General features: G+C 48.2%; 2 protein-coding genes across 3 annotated transcripts in view; one reads left to right on the forward strand and one right to left on the reverse strand.

Moving 5' to 3' along the window:
* Positions 1-19,697, reverse strand: part of SEPTIN9 (septin 9) — a 992,168-nt gene that overhangs the window by 595,096 nt on the left and 377,375 nt on the right. The window lies entirely within an intron of this gene.
* LOC144767334 (uncharacterized) overlaps positions 5,413-19,697 on the forward strand; it is a 41,363-nt gene continuing 27,078 nt past the window's right edge. Inside the window, exons 1-2 of the mRNA XM_078650817.1 lie at positions 5,413-6,861; positions 6,910-7,296. Coding sequence (XP_078506943.1) covers positions 5,653-6,861; positions 6,910-7,296 — 1,596 coding nt within the window. The 5' untranslated portion in view covers positions 5,413-5,652. The remainder of the gene's footprint in view (positions 6,862-6,909; positions 7,297-19,697) is intronic.

Consider the following 19,697-nt stretch of genomic DNA (forward strand, 5'->3'; position numbering starts at 1 on the left):
TGTAGAGCTCGTATTCAGCTCCTTAAGTGCTCAGGTGGGCGTGGCCAGTTACAGTGGGCGTGGCCGGGGGAGCGGCCGCTGGAGGCGGCGATCAGGAGTTGCAATGGCCGCTGCAGCGTCACCTTGGCCTGCGCGGCGGACACAGAGGCAAGGGAAAGTCCCTGCAGGCAGGTAGGTAGCAGTTAAAAGTAAGCGCGATCAAGCGCTGAGAAAGTGCGAGTGAGATTAAAATTAGGGGTCTGTTAAGGTCTATGACTCCCGCGGAAGGCAGGGGAGTGATCCGGTCCAATTGTGTAGAGCTCGTATTCAGCTCCTTAAGTGCTCAGTAGGGCGTGGCCAGTTACAGTGGGCGTGGCCGGGGGATCGGCCGCTGGAGGCGGCGATCAGGAGTTGCAATGGCCGCTGCAGCGTCACCTTGGGCTGCGCGGCGGACACAGAGGCAAGGGAGAGTCCCTGCAGGCAGGTAGGTAGCAGTTAAAAGTAAGCGCGATCAAGCGCTGAGAAAGTGCGAGTGAGATTAAAATTAGGGGTCTGTTAAGGTCTATGACTCCCGCGGAAGGCAGGGGAGTGATCCGGTCCAATTGTGTAGAGCTCGTATTCAGCTCCTTAAGTGCTCAGGTGGGCGTGGCCCGTTACAGTGGGCGTGGCCGGGGGAGCGGCCGCTGGAGGCGGCGATCAGGAGTTGCAATGGCCGCTGCAGCGTCACCTTGGGCTGCGCGGCGGACACAGAGGCAAGGGAAAGTCCCTGCAGGCAGGTAGGTAGCAGTTAAAAGTAAGCGCGATCAAGCGCTGAGAAAGTGCGAGTGAGATTAAAATTAGGGGTCTGTTAAGGTCTATGACTCCCGCGGAAGGCAGGGGAGTGATCCGGTCCAATTGTGTAGAGCTCGTATTCAGCTCCTTAAGTGCTCAGGTGGGCGTGGCCAGTTACAGTGGGCATGGCCGGGGGATCGGCCGCTGGAGGCGGCGATCAGGAGTTGCAATGGCCGCTGCAGCGTCACCTTGGGCTGCGCGGCGGACACAGAGGCAAGGGAGAGTCCCTGCAGGCAGGTAGGTAGCAGTTAAAAGTAAGCGCGATCAAGCGCTGAGAAAGTGCGAGTGAGATTAAAATTAGGGGTCTGTTAAGGTCTATGACTCCCGCGGAAGGCAGGGGAGTGATCCGGTCCAATTGTGTAGAGCTCGTATTCAGCTCCTTAAGTGCTCAGGTGGGCGTGGCCAGTTACAGTGGGCGTGGCCGGGGGAGCGGCCGCTGGAGGCGGCGATCAGGAGTTGCAAACTTAGTTTGGTCAGTGGTTCTTGGGGAAACAATTGGGATCTCTAAATTGTTTATTCTTTTATGACAGATTGCCTAATTCACTCTATGGCAGGTAAAAAGGTCTAGTCGACCTGTGACGGGATTCTGGAGAATGGTAAGCAGACTCTAGAGGTGAAATCCCGCCTTTCCAGTTGGTAGCAGAGTAGGATGGTTTACCTTCTAGAGTGAGGGTAATCCAGAAGTAGGTTGAGATTTCCCCGAGGCCCATAGAAACCAAGGATGAGTGTCCAGAGAATTGCGGATGGAGGACGGCGTTCCACGGAAACTGACGGAGAGTGACAGTGCGGCAGAAAGCAGCAGGTCCAAGGAGAGTGAGTATGAAAAGGGTCATGCGTTGCTAGATTGCGGTGTTATGTTTTATTGTGTGTTGTATTGTCTTGCGGAGTTGAATGCCTGTAGTGTGAAAGAGAACAGGTTGTGAGCGCGCGCAACCGGTGCAAATCTTAAGCTCAAGGAGAGTTAAGTGGTTCGGGTGTATCGAACGCCCAAAGTAATTGTCGACCATTGTTAAGGGGGTCATGAGGTACCATTGATCGCCCGCAGGACGGAGATAGGGGGAACGAATGTGTGAGTGTGTGGGTAACAGACGCTGGTCGGAAGTTGCCGTGAGTTTGTAACCTATCAGAGAGGCGATTGCCTGGTCGTTCGTGGACAGACATTCGCCAGTTCAGGTGACAATTACAGTTAGACTGGCCGTACAGTCAGGGAAGTGGTTGCTTGGTCGGAAGTAATCATTTTCAGTGTATGATTGGGACGCATGCGAGACCGCGAGAAGTACGGAGAGAGGAGGGGAACTGCTGCGAAACGGAGGCGAGTGACATCAGAAAGAGCCGCGCTCAGATTGGTCGGTTGGCGTGGAGCCGCGCTGAGATAGGGCGGTTAGCGAGAAGCCGCGCTGAGATTGGTGGATTGTCATCAGGAAGTAAACAAGCGCTGTGGAACAAGGAAACATTTTGGGGTTTCATCATGAAATGTTTTAAGGTGTTGCGGAAATGTTTCAAAGGCGAAAACAAGATAGAACCTCGGGGTGGGGAGGAGGCTCCACCCGAGGATACTCCAGCTCATTACATGGCTACGAATGTTGGGTTACATACCATATTGTGGCTTGATACCTGGTGTAAGATGACAGATGGAAATGAAGAATTGACCTTCCCTAAATACGGGACGTTTAGACTAGAAGTGTTGTATCAGCTGAAAGCGATTATGGCTGCGTTGCGACCTTTGCCCAGACCAACACAATTTGAAGCGCTAAATGCATGGATCAGGGCAGCCCATGACAGGGGCAGAGATAGGCGACAAGAAAGAGTGAAACGATCAGTTAAGGCGGTCCAAGATGCGAGATGGGATGCCATGGAGAAGAGATGGAGGGTACAGACTATAGAAGGGGATAGATTGTACCCGTTGCTAGATGCGCAGAGACGAAATACAGAAGACGAGGATGAGGACAGCGAGACAGACGATGGCCTGATAGAGAGGATGTTGGCAGAGAGACCACCTCCATACAATCCCGAGTTGGGGGGAACGCCAATGTCAGCCAAATGCGGGGAACATTCTGATGGGGATGGTGGGGTCAAAATGGTGAGTGATAAGAGCACCTCAGAGGATATATTTTATCCAGTGAAGGGAGAAAAGGCACCTCCACCTTCTCCAGTGACAAGAGTAGTGGGGCGATTTACAGTGCAGAAGGTTCGGGTGGAAGAGGGTGTCCACTCACAGAAATTGCCAGATGCGCTTACGGTACCTGTTACCATAGGTCCCATAGTATCAGTGTACAACCCAGAGCAGAACAAAGTTGAGAATCTGTTGCAAAGGGGGAGTGAGAGATGCACCAGTGAAGACAGGAGTAATGGGACAGAAGAAGGGTGGAGGCAGTTGCCAACGCCAGTAGACAGAAGTACTCCTTTGGTGGCATCGGCAGACTCCTCGGAAGGACAGATGGGTTGGAGGGGACCGATGGATCTGAGGGGACCAAGGCCGAAGTCGATGAGGGAATTAAGGCCGGACTTGAGAACGTGGGAAACGGTTGTGGACACTCAGAGTGATAGATCCAGGAATGTCTTTGGGTCTGACAACCGGGAAGATAGGGTGGTGTCCCACTGTGCGCCTAGTGAAAGCAGGCAGGAGTGGGAACGAGAAGGGGTGGGGAATAGGGGGACGTCCCATCACACCGCTAGCGATAGTAGACAGGAGTGGGGTCGAGAAGGTTGGGAGAACAGAAGAGTTCCCCCTAACACACCGGAGGAAAACAGACGAGAAATTCAGGACAGTGGCGGGAGAGGGTCTAATGGAACTACTAGCCAAGGTACATTAAGGGCTGCGATAAAGGCAAGAAGAATAGATGTGCTGAGACTCAAAACAGAAGTGGAGGAGATAGTGGAAGGTACACTGCCACTAGAAAGGATCGAACTATACGAACCAGATGAGCTATTGTTTGTAGCGAAAGATGTTACACGGAGGGCTAGGGCTGCTCATGAGAAACTCTCTGAATTGGCAAATAAATACAGCGTAGATTTGACAAAAACAAAAGCTTTGCAGAGTGGCCACCGGTTGCAGTATTCAGATCAAGATCTAGAAGAAAAGAGGGTGATCGGATTAAAAACTCACATCAGGGAGCTGATTGTGGGAATACGAACGTGGTCCCCTCTGGAGAAATGGGAGGAAAGGTGGTCAAAGAGAAAGAGTGTTAGAAGGAGCGTTCTGGAGACATCTCCGGGAGGAGGGTTGATGCATGCAGAGGCATACCCCTTGCGGGAGGTGGCTCATGGAGGCTATGTACACGTACCCTGGAGTAGGGGAGATCTGGCTGCCTTTACGAACACATTCCCAAAGTTGAAAGAGAGTCCAGTGGAATGGTACAAACAGGTGGAGAGGTTTGCTAAAATCTCAAAGGTGCTGTGGACTGATTTGAACACACTGTTTGACACTGTGGTCCCAAGCGACTTGTGGATAGCGTGCAAGGTTAGTGTTGAATGGCCCACCGCGGGGCCAGAACGAGATTCTGCCATGAATGCGCCGTCACCTAGGGTGATGGCAAAATATGAGCAGGCGATCACGTGGCTGAAGACTAAGGTACCACCACAGGACATAGACTGGGTGAAAATAGATCGGACTAGACAGGAACCAAAAGAGACAGTGCATGAATACTACGAGAGGTTATTGCTGATCTTTAAGCAGTACAGTGGGTTAGATGTGATGGACCCAAAGGATATGGGACAGTTCGTATCCAAATTTGTCCTAGGACTAAGGCCTGATATTTGCCTTATGATACAGCAACATCTGATCTGTTGGCAAAATAAACCACTGGATGAGATTTTGAGGTACGGGAGGTATTGCAGTGACGAGATAGACTCGAAGACAAAGAAGCTTAAGGACAAACTGATGTTAGTACAGATGCAAGCGGGAGGACAGGGTCAGTCAGGCAATGGCACCATGGGAAGGAGCGTAATCCTATCTCCCTTCAGTTCAGTTACAGTGGAGAACGGACGTTCGGCGTCTACTCAGCCCTCGAAGGCTGAGTAGACGCCAAACGTCCGTTCTCCACTGTAACTGAACTGAAGGGAGATAGGATTACGCTCACCTGTGGGGGCTATTTTCCTGATTTCAGACTCCTCTTGGCTGGTATGAGAGGCAAGGCTGCATAAAGGCACTCAAAGCACAGTGTCTTTGGCAGTGGCATTTAAATTGAATTGCCCTGAGGAAATTGCCTGATATAAACCAAGGCAATGAAACATGTCGGCTGTAAGTAGGGTGTGAATCGATAGGTAGTATTCACATTCTCCTTTTTTATGGTTATATGTTTACTGTTTGCAAAAAAGAAAGGAATATAAGTAAAATGTACTGTCCTAGTTGCACAGTATCTTGTATGTTAAATGTTTAATGTTGTATGTTTTTGTCACATATAAGTTGTGTCCACTGCACCATTCACTGTCCTTTCACTTTGGGTTTGAGACACATTTTCGTTAAAGCTTGATGGCACCAATGATGAGAACAGGGCCATCCTGGTGAGTACCAGCCAGGGGTCCCATTGGTGGTGCGCCCGTGAGGTGCCATCTCGCTCTTCACACATTTTTTTATTGTCTTCCATGGTGATTGTTGGTCATGTGCTGTTCTAAATGTGTAGATCAGAGCCAGGTTGCTTTTTATAAGGGCAATAGACTGAGACATCTTGATATTCTCTAGACTATGAGATTCCCTGGGGTGACTAATGTTTAACCAGTGATGTTTACAGATCAATAAACAAGTATTGCCACGAGAACTAGGACTTGTACTGTTTGATGACGTATTGAGTGGAGGGCGTCCTAGTTCTGTCTTTCCCTCTAGACTCCCATTTTGTTTGCACCATGGGAAGGAGAACAGGGGGGCCGAAGAGGGACGGAGAGGAAGGTCCGAGACCTAGGATAGATATAGAGGCCCTGAAAAAGACGACCAAGTGCCATCAATGTCACGAGGTGGGGCATTGGAGACGCGAGTGTCCCCATAACCCTGACAATCAGGTACAGGAGGAGGAGGAGGAGGAGGAGGAAGTACAAGCCCCTCCGGTACGGAAGGTGACAGTGACCAAATCTCAGACGACGAAAGGGGGGACGTCAGCCCCTAGGGCTCCAGTTCCCCAGGCACCGAAGATTTCTACAGGAAGCAAGGTATATAAGCAGATGCCTTTCATAGTGGAAGGGGACAAGTGTTACCAATTTGATCCAGTGACAGGACGGTACGTGGATGGGGAGGAGGGCTGTACTCTAGGAGCTGTACTGGAGGTAGATCAGAGAGGACCCTTTGTAGAGGCAGATGTAGATGGTCATCCCACCACATTTCTGGTTGACACTGGTGCCTCTCGCTCCACTGTGCGGTCTGCAGTAGTCCCCAACTTACCCCTTTCAGGACAGACCATCCAAGTTGTAGGAGTTGCAAACAGAAGAATGACAAATCCCCTGACTGAGCCAGTCCCTGTTAAGATTGGAAGTTTTAGTGACCGACACCAGTTCGTGGTGTGTGATTCCAGTCCTGTGTGTCTGTTAGGAAGAGATCTTTTGTGCAAACTTAATTGCACCATCTATTGTACCCCAAAGGGAGTGGAATTACAGACTAACGATGATGATGCTGACTTTAAGGTTGCAAATACGCATACGTGCATTGAGTTGTACCCTGCTATAACTGTGGAAGAACTCCTGTGGGACTTGAGAGATTCGGTCTCCCCAGAAGTCTGGGACTTCACAGGAGAGGAGATTGGACTGATCAAAGGGGTAGAGCCAGTTAGAATTCAGGTGAGACAGAATGTTGAATTTCCTCGAACTCCCCAATACAAGGTGACCCCAGAAACACTTGAAGGTATAAAACCTGTGATTGAGTCCATGGTTAGACAGGGAATTCTGAAGGAGGTTATGGGAAGTCCCTGTAACTCTCCGATAATGGGGTTGCAGAAACCAAGTGGGAAGTTCAGGATTGTGCAGGACTTACGAAAAATTAACAACATAGTTGTTCCATGTTGTCCAGTGGTACCGAATCCGTCAGTGATACTGTTTCAGATACCGTTCCAAGCTGAATGGTTTTCTGTGATTGATTTGTGTCAGGCTTTCTTTTCTATCCCATTGCACGAGGAGAGCCAATTTCTTTTCGCATTTAAAATAGAGAGTCGCGTTTTGACATGGTGTCGTATCCCCCAAGGGTATACAGAGAGCCCATCGATCTTTAATCAATTGCTGAAAAGGAATCTTGAGAGTCTAGTACTACCGCAGAACTCCGTTCTTGTGCAGTACATAGACGACCTCCTTGTTGCATCAGACACAGAAGATGCTTGTAGGATTGATACCATTGCCTTGTTGAACCATCTGGGGAAGAATGGACACAAGGTATCTCCCAGTAAATTACAGTACTGCCTGCAAGAAGTGCAGTATCTGGGTCACAGAATAGAGAAGGGGAAGAGGAAGGTGTCACCTGACAGGATTGAGACTATCATGAGAATGAGTGTGCCCTCGACTCAAAGAGAGGTCAGGATGTTCTTAGGCATGGTGGGCTATTGCCGACAGTGGATTGCTAACTTCTCTCTGAAGGCGAAACCACTGCAGAAACTGACGCACAAGGACGTGAGTGATCCGGTACCATGGGACACAGATTGTATGATGGCCTTTTTGGAGCTGAGAGAGGACCTGTGTCGCGCTCTGGCTCTGGGAATGCCCGATTACACCAAGTCATTTGCATTGTTCTGCTGCGAGAGAGAGGGGTGTGCATTGGCAGTCTTGGTGCAAGATCATGGAGGAGTCCGTAGACCAGTTGCATACTTCTCGGCTACCTTAGATCCAGTAGCCGCAGCGTTGCCCGGATGTCTCAAATCCGTTGCTGCAACAGGTGTCAGCATTGAAAGGTGTGAAAGTATTGTGATGGGATATCCACTGACAGTGCATGTACCTCATTCTGTGGAATTGTTGATGACCAGGACCGAGACGCAGCACTTGACAAACAACAGGCTCACACGCTACGAGCAGGTTATACTTGCTGCAGAGAATGTGACTCTTAGGAGGCGCTCTGTCTTGAATCCTGCTACTTTGTTACCATTACCGAATGATATAGAAGATGATTGGGAAGACCATGATTGTCTTGATGTAACTGAACTATGCACCAAACCTTAGACCGGATATTGTTGATGTGCCATTAACAGACCCTGATGAAATTTATTTTGTGGATGGCTCATGTGTAAGGGACAATACTGGTCAGTTGAGAGCAGCCTTTGCTGTCTGCACTATTTCTGGAGTAATTGAAGCAGCATGCTTAGTAGGAGTACACTCTGCACAGGTGGCTGAGATAATTGCATTGACACGTGCCTGTTTGGCAGCCAACGGCATTAAAATCACCATATTCACGGACAGCCAGTACGGATTTGGGGTGGTTCATGACTTTGGCCAGTTGTGGTCCCAGAGGGGTTACATGACATCATCAGGCTCCCCAATCAGAAATGGTGAATTTATCAGGTTATTGCTGGAGGCCTTGCAAAGACCTGCAGAAATAGCTGTGGTAAAATGCACAGCACACACAAAGGGAACGGATTTTGTGACACAAGGGAACCGTTATGCTGATGAAGTCGCACGCTATTGTGCAGAGCAGGGATACTCATTTACGGAACAAACAATTGAGGGACCAAGGGAAAGAACCGAACTAAGCATGATGCTTGAGGTGGCAGACACATCGGAGGAGCTGAGAGACATGCAAGGACAGACATCTGATTACAAAAAAAAGGGTGTGGGAATCGGCTGGCTGTGTCAAGGGAGATTTGGACATGTGGGTTTCAGCTGATGGAAGAGCTGTGTTACCGAATGAGTTGGTGAGTGCAATGGCACGACAGATACATGGTCCTGTGCATCTGGGAAGGGATGCGATGGTGCGTGTGTTCAGGCAAACGTGGTATAACCCAAAATTTAGACAGGCCGCAGAAGCAGTATGTTAGAGATGTGTAACCTGTCAACAGCTGAATGTTGGGAAAAGAACACCCGTTACACTGAGTCACATTGGGAGGTCCGGCGGACCTTTCTATAGGATGCAGATAGACTTCATCGAGATGCCGAGGTGTAATCGCCTCAGGTACGTCTTGGTGATTGTGTGTGTGTTTTCTAGATGGGTTGAGGCATATCCCACTCGTAGGTGCGATACACTAACAGTAGCTAAGCTGTTGTTGAGGGAGCTAGTGCCACGATTCGGGGTTCCGACCTCTTTGGAATCGGACAGAGGAAAACACTTTAATAGCGAAGTTGTGAAGATGCTTTGCTCTGCCCTGAACATTGACCAGAGACTGCATTGTAGCTATCGACCAGAGGCTTCTGGCATAGTGGAGCAAATCAATGGGACGTTGAAGGCTCGAATGGCAAAAGTGTGCTCATCCACGTCCCTGAAGTGGCCCGATGCCTTGCCATTGGTACTAATGAGCATGCGTAGTACCCCAGACAGAAGGACAGGGCTCTCGCCTCACGAAGTGCTGATGGGGAGGGCTATGAGACTGCCATCTATTCCTACAACTGCCTTGATGAATATCACAGATGATGTGATTCTTGACTATTGCAGAGGACTTTCTGATGTCATGCGTTCTGTGTCTCTTCAGGTGCAGGCTGCTGAAATTCCGGCTTCTAGCGACCTTTGTCACGACCTGTGCCCTGGTGACTGGGTCCTGGTGCGGAATCACGTCAGGATGAGCTGCCTCGACGTACGTTGGAGAGAACCTTTCCAAGTGATCCTAGTCACTACTACTACTGTGAAGTGCGGTGGATTGCCAAACTGGGTCCATGCTTCTCACACCCGACGAGTCCCAGCACCCAAGGAGAGAACAGCTCCTCTCGTAGATGAAAATAATAACGAAGAAGAGGATTCATCAGAGGGAGCAAGTCAAGCTGTGGGGGTGCCTGTAGAACTTGGGGACTCCCCTGATCAAGCAGGAAAAGGCCAAGACGAAAGTGACACGGAATCTGCCTCAGAGGGAGGAAGTGGCGGAGAAGGCGATCTAAGCGCAGAAGAGGTCGACAGTGGAGACGAACAGGGTGTGCGGACGAGAACAAGAAGGGCAAGAAGAGCAGGGGGCCATTGCCCGAGAGACGGAGGCGAATGAATGTGAGATTGGCTTCCGAAACTGATCTTGCCCCTGTGTCCGAAGAATCCGATCAGGAAGAGGGAGGACGAGGAGCTGAGCAAGGAGGTCCGAGAAGGTCAAGGAGGGTGAGGGTACCTTGCCAAAGATACGCCACTCCAGAGTGGACCTACCCTTTTACCAATGCCAGGAGTACTGAGGTCCGGGAGGGTGAGGTCAGTAGCAGTGACCAGTACGATCCCAAATGTTAAGCTGGAAGTGATACTGTTGGTTCCTGGACTTGAAATCGAAGGTAAACTGACACTCACCATTCCCAATCCCCTCTCCTGAGCAAGATACGCGATTTATTGCTGGAAAGACTGATTTTTCCTACGTTTGTTCCCGACATGCCAGCATATGATGAAGTTGTGCTCCGCATGGAACTTTTAGATTATGTGTTGCAAGCAATTGGATCAAGTATAATCATAGACTATTGAGAACTTTGAACTTTGAGTTGCTCTGAAAGACTTTTTGAAAAGACTTTGTAAATAATTGTTGAACTTAACCTAGAGCCGAGTGGAAGAAGAACAAATTTAGGGACATTCCACAGAGGACGGAGAAGGGTTAAGGTTGTCTGTTGTTGAAACAAAAGAAGAACTGAAACGGGACTTTCCGTTTTTCAAGGTGGTTCGAGAGACTCAAATAGCACTGAAAGAGACTTTTGGGTGCTTTCCGAGAACAAACTACTTTGTACTGAAACCATGGCATCTGGAAACCCGAATCGTAGAGCCAAGTGCATAGTAGGCACTCTTCTAGGAGGAGCGATACTCCTTATAGCTATAGTAGTTTTAGTTTCTTATTTTGCACCACATGAACAGGTAGAGAAGGCTGTGGGAACATCGACACCTACCACTCCTAGCCAGAAGGAAGAGAGAGAGCGAAGAGAGAAAGCCATACTAGCTGCAGAAAGTCGTAGGCTATACACTGATCTGTCTAAAGGAAATTTTGGGCAGAATGCGTATGCAAAGCGGTTGTATGAATACATTGAGGCGATGGATGCGAAGGACTGTTATGTGTGCATGCAATTACCAGCTTCAGTAGATGAGGGTATTAGATACCATCACCTTCCATTGACATATGGGATATCCTGTAGTTTGCTGATTAGTATCCTATATGGGCGAAATCACTTTGAATACTTCTTTTCGAATTACGATGCTGTGTTACCAGAAGTCCCGAATTACAAGCATTTGAACAAGTGGGACTATTATAAGTCAGAGGACAGACTTGGATATTTTTTCATTCCCACTCAAGAGCTAGACACCCCATATGCACACCGACACAACTTGACCTGTTCACTATCCGAGATAGAGAAAAAGTTCATTGAGCAAGTGGAAGATAGGTACACGAAGCAAAAGAAGTTGCGAGATTCAGGTCAAGGCAAGGTAGATTGGACCGAAGAAGAGAAACAGCATAAGTCGAGAGGGAGTTATGGTCCAATAGCTCTAGATGTAGTACAGAAAGCAAAGTTATGCCTTCACCGACCACAGACGTATTATGAAAATGTGTATGTGGGTCAGACTACGTGTGACCACACCTTCACATTAGAATACTATACAAAGGACTTCTTGAAGAGCGTGGTTCAGGTGATTCCTACTGTGTATTTTGTCTGCGGAAAGAATGCGTATGTGAAATTGCCAGAGAAGTGGTATGGAACTTGCTATCTAGCAATTATTTTTCCCAAGATTTATCATACTGAGGATTTCGAACTCTTAGAGGGAGGGTCTCAAAGGAGGGTAAAGCGAGGGGAAAGTGCTGGAGCAATTGTGGGAGATGTGTTTGGAGCAGCGATACCTATGTTGGGTGTCATTTTGAATGACATAAAGATACGGCGGCTGGCAACTGTTGTGGATGAATTGTCAATGAATACTGCCAAGTCATTGGTGTTGGTTGAGGGTGAGATGTTGTCTATTAGGACAATGGTTTTACAGAACCGTCTTGCTCTTGACGTCATCCTAGCAAAAGAGGGCAGGGTCTGTAAACGTTTGAAGGTCCAAGAATGTTGCACTTATATACCAGACAACTCTAAGGATCTGGAGAAATATATAAGCAACATTAGTGCAATCCATTATGAAATTGAGGATTTGACGCAAGAGAATGCGTGGGAGACGGTTGGCAAAGGATTTGGGAAAGTTGGAAGCTGGTTTGCCAATTTGGGAAAGAGTTTCCTTGGATTTGTACTGAAGCCCCTTATCATAGCAGTGGCATGTGTGATTGGATTGTGGGGTTTGGTACGATTGTACAAGTGGTACAAGTCCAATAGGTTGGCGAGATCAATGAGAGTGCAAGAGATACGAATGGAGAGGCTGCAGGACAGTCAATACCGAAGCTTGAGAGCGTTGGAACAGTTCAAGCGAGGGAAAATGGCCACAAGCTCAGTTTAGTTGGTTCTTACCCTAAGGACGTTGTGAGGGTGGTGATGACACGGGTCATCAAAGGGGGGAACTGAGAGAGCGCCATTTACAGTGACATTTGTAGGGGTGCAGCATATGTACAAGTAGTCAGCACCCGTATATATAGAGGACTTTTAATCGTGTTTAGATGCAATGTATGACAAAGTACTCAAGTAAATTGGTATCAGAGAATGTGCAGAACCAACGTTACAAGGTGCAAATGCATATTTGCTGCAATATAGAGATGCTTTGAAATGAAATCTTTTACTATTGATAAGAGTGTTTAAACTGATTCACTAAATGTGCCTTTAGATTGACTAATTGAAATGTAATCATGCTTTATGTACTCAGTAATTAGTCGAAAATAGAGAAAAATGCATTTGTCGTTAAGGTTGGAGGCCTAGTGAACCCAGGGAATTGCTCATGCAAACGTGAGGCCTAAACTCTAGCAGAGGCCTAGTTCATGGAAATGGCGCAGGCCTGTATGAAAATGTTTTCTTTACATATAAACGGTAGAAATGCTTATGAAAGAGGCTTTAGAAAATGTTGCAACATTATTAGACTGTGAGCTATTTGCGTATATTCTTTTGCAGGTGCATCATCCAGTAGATTGTAGAGTAGAAGGGCCCATTGTGTATGAGAGTTAGAAATGCTAGACCCAGACATGGAGGAGTAGACCAGGAATTAGAAGATACAACTGGAAGCGACAGAGAGTCTGAGACTCAAGGACGTTTAACGGACAAGGATGGAAGAAGGCCAAAGTGGAAAACTCCATGTAATCGACACCTTGGAGAGGGCGTACCTGAAGGCGTGTTGTTCACATTGTGGGGTTTCGTATTAGGGACAGTGCCCCGAGGGTAGAGGCAGAGCAGATGGGCTGAGGAGTCAGAGAGAGTGGTTGGTCTTGGTAAAGAGCTTAGCTATGACTGAGGATTCTCTAGTCTTGGAGAGAAGTGAGTGAACTTCTTTGAAGTCACCACAGCTGACACCTTTGGCTAGGTTGGGCTATTGTTGAGTAGGGATGTCACTTAGAGTAGTGTAGGGACAGATTAACCTGGATTTATGTCTATTATTCCGATGAGTACCAGAACCCAGGTTATAGCTATTTTGTTCAGTCTGATGGTTCTGGAATTGATCCTGGTATTGTTCATCAGTCGCCTGAGACTTTTCCGTAGGATTATGTTTGTATTAGTGCCTGTTTACCTTTTGAACCTCTTGCTGAGGTGTTTGTACCTGCAGTTATTTTTGGTTATGTAATAAACCTTTCAAACTATGGGGCCGATTAGGATGGCGGTTTTTCCGCATCCTCCGGGCCGGCGGAAGTGTCCGCCGGCCTGGAGGATGCGGAAAAACCGCGGCGGAGACTCCAAAGACCCACCGCCAAATTAGGATGGCTGGTGGGTCTGGAATTCCGTCCGCCGCTTTTCCGCCGCGGTCGGCTTCCGACCGCGGTGGAAAAGCTATAACATGGCAGGCGGTGTCTATGAGACACCGTCCGCCATATTATGATGTTGGTGTAAGTATGCTTTTCCACGGCGGCTTTTCCGCCATGGAAAAGCATACGGACATTCACTTTGGGGGCCCGTTGCGGGCCCCCTGGGTGAATGGGGGGTGGGGGGTGCACATGGGGGGTACCTATGGTACCCCCCTGCATTTGCGTACACAAAGCAGCAGGCACCGTGCGGTGCCTGCCGCTTTGTGCATGTAAATGCAACACATGCATTTTTAACATTGCGGCGGGTGCAGCTTGAAGCTGCACCCGCCGCAATGTTAAAAATAGAGGATGTGACCGCCACCCTGGTGGTCACATCCTAATTGCCATGGAGGGACCGCCGCTGCCCATGCGGACGGTCCCTCCTACTCAGGGGTGGCGGACGGACGCAAGTCCGTCCGCCATCCTAATCGGCCCCTTAGTTTGGTCAGTGGTTCTTGGGGAAACAATTGGGATCTCTAAATTGTTTATTCTTTTATGACAGATTGCCTAATTCACTCTATGGCAGGTAAAAAGGTCTAGTCGACCTGTGACGGGATTCTGGAGAATGGTAAGCAGACTCTAGAGGTGAAATCCCGCCTCTCCACTGGCACAGCACAGTATGCAGTGGAGGGGCAGGGGTAGCAGAGGAAACGCAGCCTACATCCAGGGACAGTGCAGTGCTCCTGGACCCTGTCTGCTTTACCCTCAACTCCAGTCTCTCTCTAGGGAACAGCCGCGTCCCGTAGAGGGAGTTACGGTGGGGCAGGGAGGCGGGCAGGCTCTGGCCAAAAGAAGAATGATGCTGATAGCAGTGCATTGTTTTAAGTGGGAAAAGATGAGCATTAGTAAGCTGCTCTGTAATGGGCCATCACTAACATCTTTTGTCATTTATATCGTGGCTGGGAGGAGGTGTCAAAAGGACTCCAAATATTCTTCAAAACCCCCACCCCCACTTCTAATAATCACATTGTGGATATTTTTATATGTTAGTAAGGCCTGCCTGACCAGAATAGTATGTTTGGGAATCATGTATTTTGAGCGCATTTTTAAAATCGTAACAGAACTTAACTGCAATGTTTAATTCAGTCTACATATATATATCCATTTCCAATTTAATAAAATAATTGTGAAAAATTCTGAGGGGGCCTGATGATTTTTTTTCCACTGGGGAGATGCAGCAGCAGAAAAATATTGAAGACCACTGCCTTGACTCCTTGCTGTTGGCAAAAGTCTTTGTTATGTTGGAAGGCCAGGGTAGAGAAAAGGCTGCACCCTCACATATACTAATGGCTGCCACCACCAGGTAGTCACCACTGAATGACTTGTGGAAGGGTCACTCTCTTGAGCTCACTTCTGGATTGCACCTTTGGTGTGGCCCACCTCCCCCGTCTTCTCCGTATTCAATACTACAAGCGAAACGGAGAACACTACACCAGCTTCTTAACTCACTGCGCTACCTACCTAACCAAAGATAGACAGACAAGCTACCTACCTAACCAAAGACAGACAGACAAAAGAGACAGCATGAGGATACAGAAGAGGCAATACATGTGTATCATTTGTACAGCCCAAAATAATGTCTTCGAAGTGGGTTTTGAGGAATTACTGATAGTTGCTTTTGTTACCTACCTAAATTGTACTCATTGTATCCACCTTCGAAGGATCACAGTCACTCTAAACAAACGATTTGAATTTTGAATCTGTTGGTCTCAAACGTGTATATCCATCACACCCATCCATTGAACGACCGTAGCTATATACCCTGGGTTATTTTTAACATCGGAAAAATGGGGCAAAAGTGGAGCAAGAGGCTTGTAAATAAGCCCCCTATTTTTATTCTTAAAACGTGCATTTGAATAATATATTCTGTATGTAGAGAATATTGTTACCTTATGAATACTTCGGTTCTATAAAAATATCACTTTTTGTATTAAATATGTATTAAATCAAGCCGTTAGATTTTACTTTAAATCTGAGTTTGAACAACATTTGATTTACAATAGAGTCCAAATCTTTCATAGGCTGGCGGTGATAGTCCCCGAAGACCCTATAACGGGCCTACGTGCACACACAGCCTTACCACACCCTACAAATGTATACACTATGCAGAAGCCACAACGTCTGCCTTGGCTAACACTCGCCTCTGTTTCAGTTCGAGAGCGTGGTTGACTTCATAGAAACCGATGACGCTGGCTTCCCAAAAACCTTCCCCACATCTGTTCTCTGGGAGGAAACAGCAGAGCCACAAACCCCGTGACCCGCTGGCCAGATGCGCGCCACCCCTGCACACACGTGAGCTGCGCCCCCGGGGCAGAGGTCAAGGGGGAAGGGAGGGGCGAGAAGGGAGCGGGGAGGAAGAGAGAAGCCACGGGTGAAGGCAGTGGAAAAGGAGAACTGGATGGAGGAGTGAGGAAGGCAGAGAGGGGGTGGGGCTCGGATGAGAGAGGATGAGGTAGGGAGAAAGAGAGAAAATTAAAGTGGGAGAGACCACAACCAGCAAAGAGAGCACAGCAGGACAAAGGAGAGAACGAAGATGGTGAAGTGAATAAAAGGGAGGAGAAGGTGAGGAAAGAAGGGAGAGGTGACAGAAGAAGGCGGCGAGGGAAAGGAGAAGAAAAGGGGATAAAGAGAAAACACAATAGGAAAAATTAAGAAAGAAAAGGAGAAATTGAAGAAAGTTAGAAAATGGGAAGAGAATGTGGCTGAAAATATAAAGGAGAAGGGCGAGACTATGAAAGACTGCAGAGAAAAAATAATGGCTACAAAATGTACTAGAACAAGAGGACTTTAGTGACCAAATCAGAAAGAGATGCGAGGAAAGAAAAACAAAGAAGACTCTAGATGGATTAAAGAGAGAGCAACGGATGGGAAAGATGAAAAAGAGCAGGAGATGGGGAGGAAAACAGAAGTAAAGAGATGATAAAAAAGAAAGATGGAAGCTGGAGAAGGGGTTGGGGAAATAAGGGGCAAGATATGGCTGAAGAGGGAGTGACGGACATGGACAGATTTAAAAGGAGAACATACTCATGAAGCTGTCTAGCTATGGGATTATCCACGGAGTTAGGGCTTCGGGTTTTCATCCAGATGTTTGTCCCGCAGCCACAATTCTAGACTGTATGAAACTCCTGGCTCGGGCCCTAGCTATGCTGGTTAACGTGTCCCTGGAGGAAGTGGGCTTGTTCCAATAAACTTGCACGGCCACTTGGTCAACCTGTATCTATTTTCTTAAATAACACTCAGTTCAACTAATCTAACAATCTTCTGGCCTGTATCAGCGCTCCCTCACAGCTGTAGAAAAGCGACATGGCACAGACAGTGACGACAGAACTTGGTGCCCTGGTTGAGACTGGGGGGTAGGAGGGGGTGGCAAGTACCAGTATCATTATTGTCCCATGTAGTAGGGGGTTTACGACTGATAATTGCCCTTTCTGTAATTATGTCCACTTAGCTTTGGCACGGGATCATCATTACCTGCAGCACAGGCACTTAATGGTGGGTAATGCCATCCACTGATAGTGTTAACTGCCGTCAACACTCTGAGCGTTGGCACAAAGGGTTAATTCGTGCGAAGGAAGTAAACTAGAACTGCAAACCCTAGACTGCATGACATGAGGTTGTCATGCGAAAGCCCAGGCACAGGCCTGGAATACAGTGTGTTGGCATGGACCGGCTTCAGAGACTGGGCACCAGGTTTTAAAACCTTGTGCTTTAGGGCCGCTCAACTTCGTCTGTTTTTCACATCCTTCTCAGAAAGGACCCTTCCAGTCGAGAATTGCCCGGGCACCTTTGCCTTCTCACCCTGCCTTCGTTTTCCTTCAGGTGGTTGATGAAGAATACATCCCGTATAAACACTGTTGGCCCTCTTGCCATTTTGCTTTGGTCAGAATGTTTTTCCACGCACGTGTTCCTCTTTCGGACTCGTTATAGTGTGACCTTGCCTTTTCACACCTCCGATAATTCTAACTGGTTGGAAATAAAATCACTGTTTGCATATGTGTTCCCTGGTGTGGTCCAGGGGGTGGTCTCTGGGGGCACGTATGATTGTCACTGGCACTTTCCCTTTTCAGCCTATGAGGAAGGGATGGGTCTTGGCGACCTCACAAGACTTTCACAAATAACCGGAAGCAGGAACTTGAGGGTGGTGTGAGCTCTTGCAGATTAGTTTGGTTACAATTTACCCGTGCATCAGTGAAAGCTGGGCAATCCTTATACTGCACCGAGTTTTTATGATAATACACGAATGAATATGTGCTAGTTCCACTTAGTCAGGCTGCGGCAGTCATAGGGTGCAGCACAGACCAACATTGCTGACAACAGTCTCCTTCACCCATGGAAGCGATGATGGGGCCCGGTGCAGAGAGCTGCAGGGCCTCCATCCACCCCCGAAAGTCAAGCTGGGATCATGCGTTCCACCCTCTGCATCCCTGGCCCGTGGGGCGTCTCGGGCGCTGGTTCTGTCCCCCCTCTTCAGTTCGGGCTCGCACTGCGAAGAGTCGATTGCAGAGGAGCCGAGGGCATGACGTCACAAGTATCCTCACATCTGCTGCCCGCTGTTCGGGCTGGGACTAGGAGGAATGGATGGTAGAGGAGCCGAGGGCATGACGTCACAAGTATCCTCACATCTGCTGCCCGCTGTTCGGGCTAGTAGGACTAGGAGGAATGGATAGTAGAGGAGCCCCGGCCATGACGTCACAAGTGTCCTCACATCTGCTGCCTGCTCAGCAGTTCTGACGCTTCACCTGCTGTGCACACTGTTGGAACCAGGACGCACCCATCGTGTTTTATTCACATCGATTCTCTTTGCGGCTTATTTTATGTAATATTAGGTACCTTTCAGGAGAAGGTCGGATTACTTATATCAATAATTACTCGCCAAGATACAAAAGTGTACAAACGAACTGCACTTCCACACGTACATGCAGAACACCCGCACACAACAGCAGAAGTCTGAAGTGGAACTCAATAAAAGTGAAGGGGGTGGTTTATTGCTGCTATTGTCAGAGGGTCAAAGGCTATAAAACCAGGCCAGAGAGGGGCGGGTGTCTTTCATTAGTTGAAAGAGTGACCGCCGGTCACACGCTGCTGCTGTCAGAGTCCCTTACGCTTTGAGGTCTGTGTTTGTGAGTGGGGTGGCGTCCCTATGCACAGGGCCAACAGAGGTGTGGTCTGTGAGGCGAGACGTGGACCTGCCAGCTCTGATATTTGTCGAGCTTCAAGTGCTGGGCTGCAGCAGTAAAGTTATACTTCTGTTAAAAAGTCTCTTATCTTTTGACACAGCCCATCGCAGCGTTGATTTTTGCACGGGGCCCTGTGTTTTCTGTAAACCATAAACACGCTCTACGAAACCTTTCAAAGGGTGCACTCAATGAACATTTTAGAATGTTAATGTTGACAAACTTAAAATAACGACAAAATAAACACAGGTCAAATTGTCACAAAGAGCAAATGTAGATTTTTTCCTATCCAAGCTGCTATGCTCATAGTTGAAAAGATATTTACAACAAGGGGTGGTGAGGAACAGAGTCTCCTAATTAAGCAGAATACTCTCACCCTGTCAAGAGATCAGGGCTAGATCCAACACCGTTTTTTAGCTCACTGCACCATCCCAGTTTCAGAACCTGGCTGTATGCAAATTAGTCTGTTCCTGTGATGCACTGGGCCAGGGTCAGACTAATTTGCATGTAGCCAGGTTCTGAACTGGGATGGTGCAGTGAGCTAAAAAACGGTGATGGATCAAGCCCTGATCTTTTGACTGGGTAGGAGTGTTCTGCTTAATTCAGATACTCTGTCCATCACCACCCCCCTTTTTGAATCATAGTTGAAAAGAGGCCCCTGTCATGCGTGATTCTGTCAGCTAGTTCTGGCTTTTTAGCCTCCAACTTAACTTTACATTCCGGGGCTTCCAGTTTTGCTTTTGCC

Source organism: Lissotriton helveticus, chromosome 7, assembly GCF_964261635.1.
Source record: "Lissotriton helveticus chromosome 7, aLisHel1.1, whole genome shotgun sequence".
NCBI classification, from domain to species: Eukaryota; Metazoa; Chordata; class Amphibia; order Caudata; family Salamandridae; genus Lissotriton; species Lissotriton helveticus.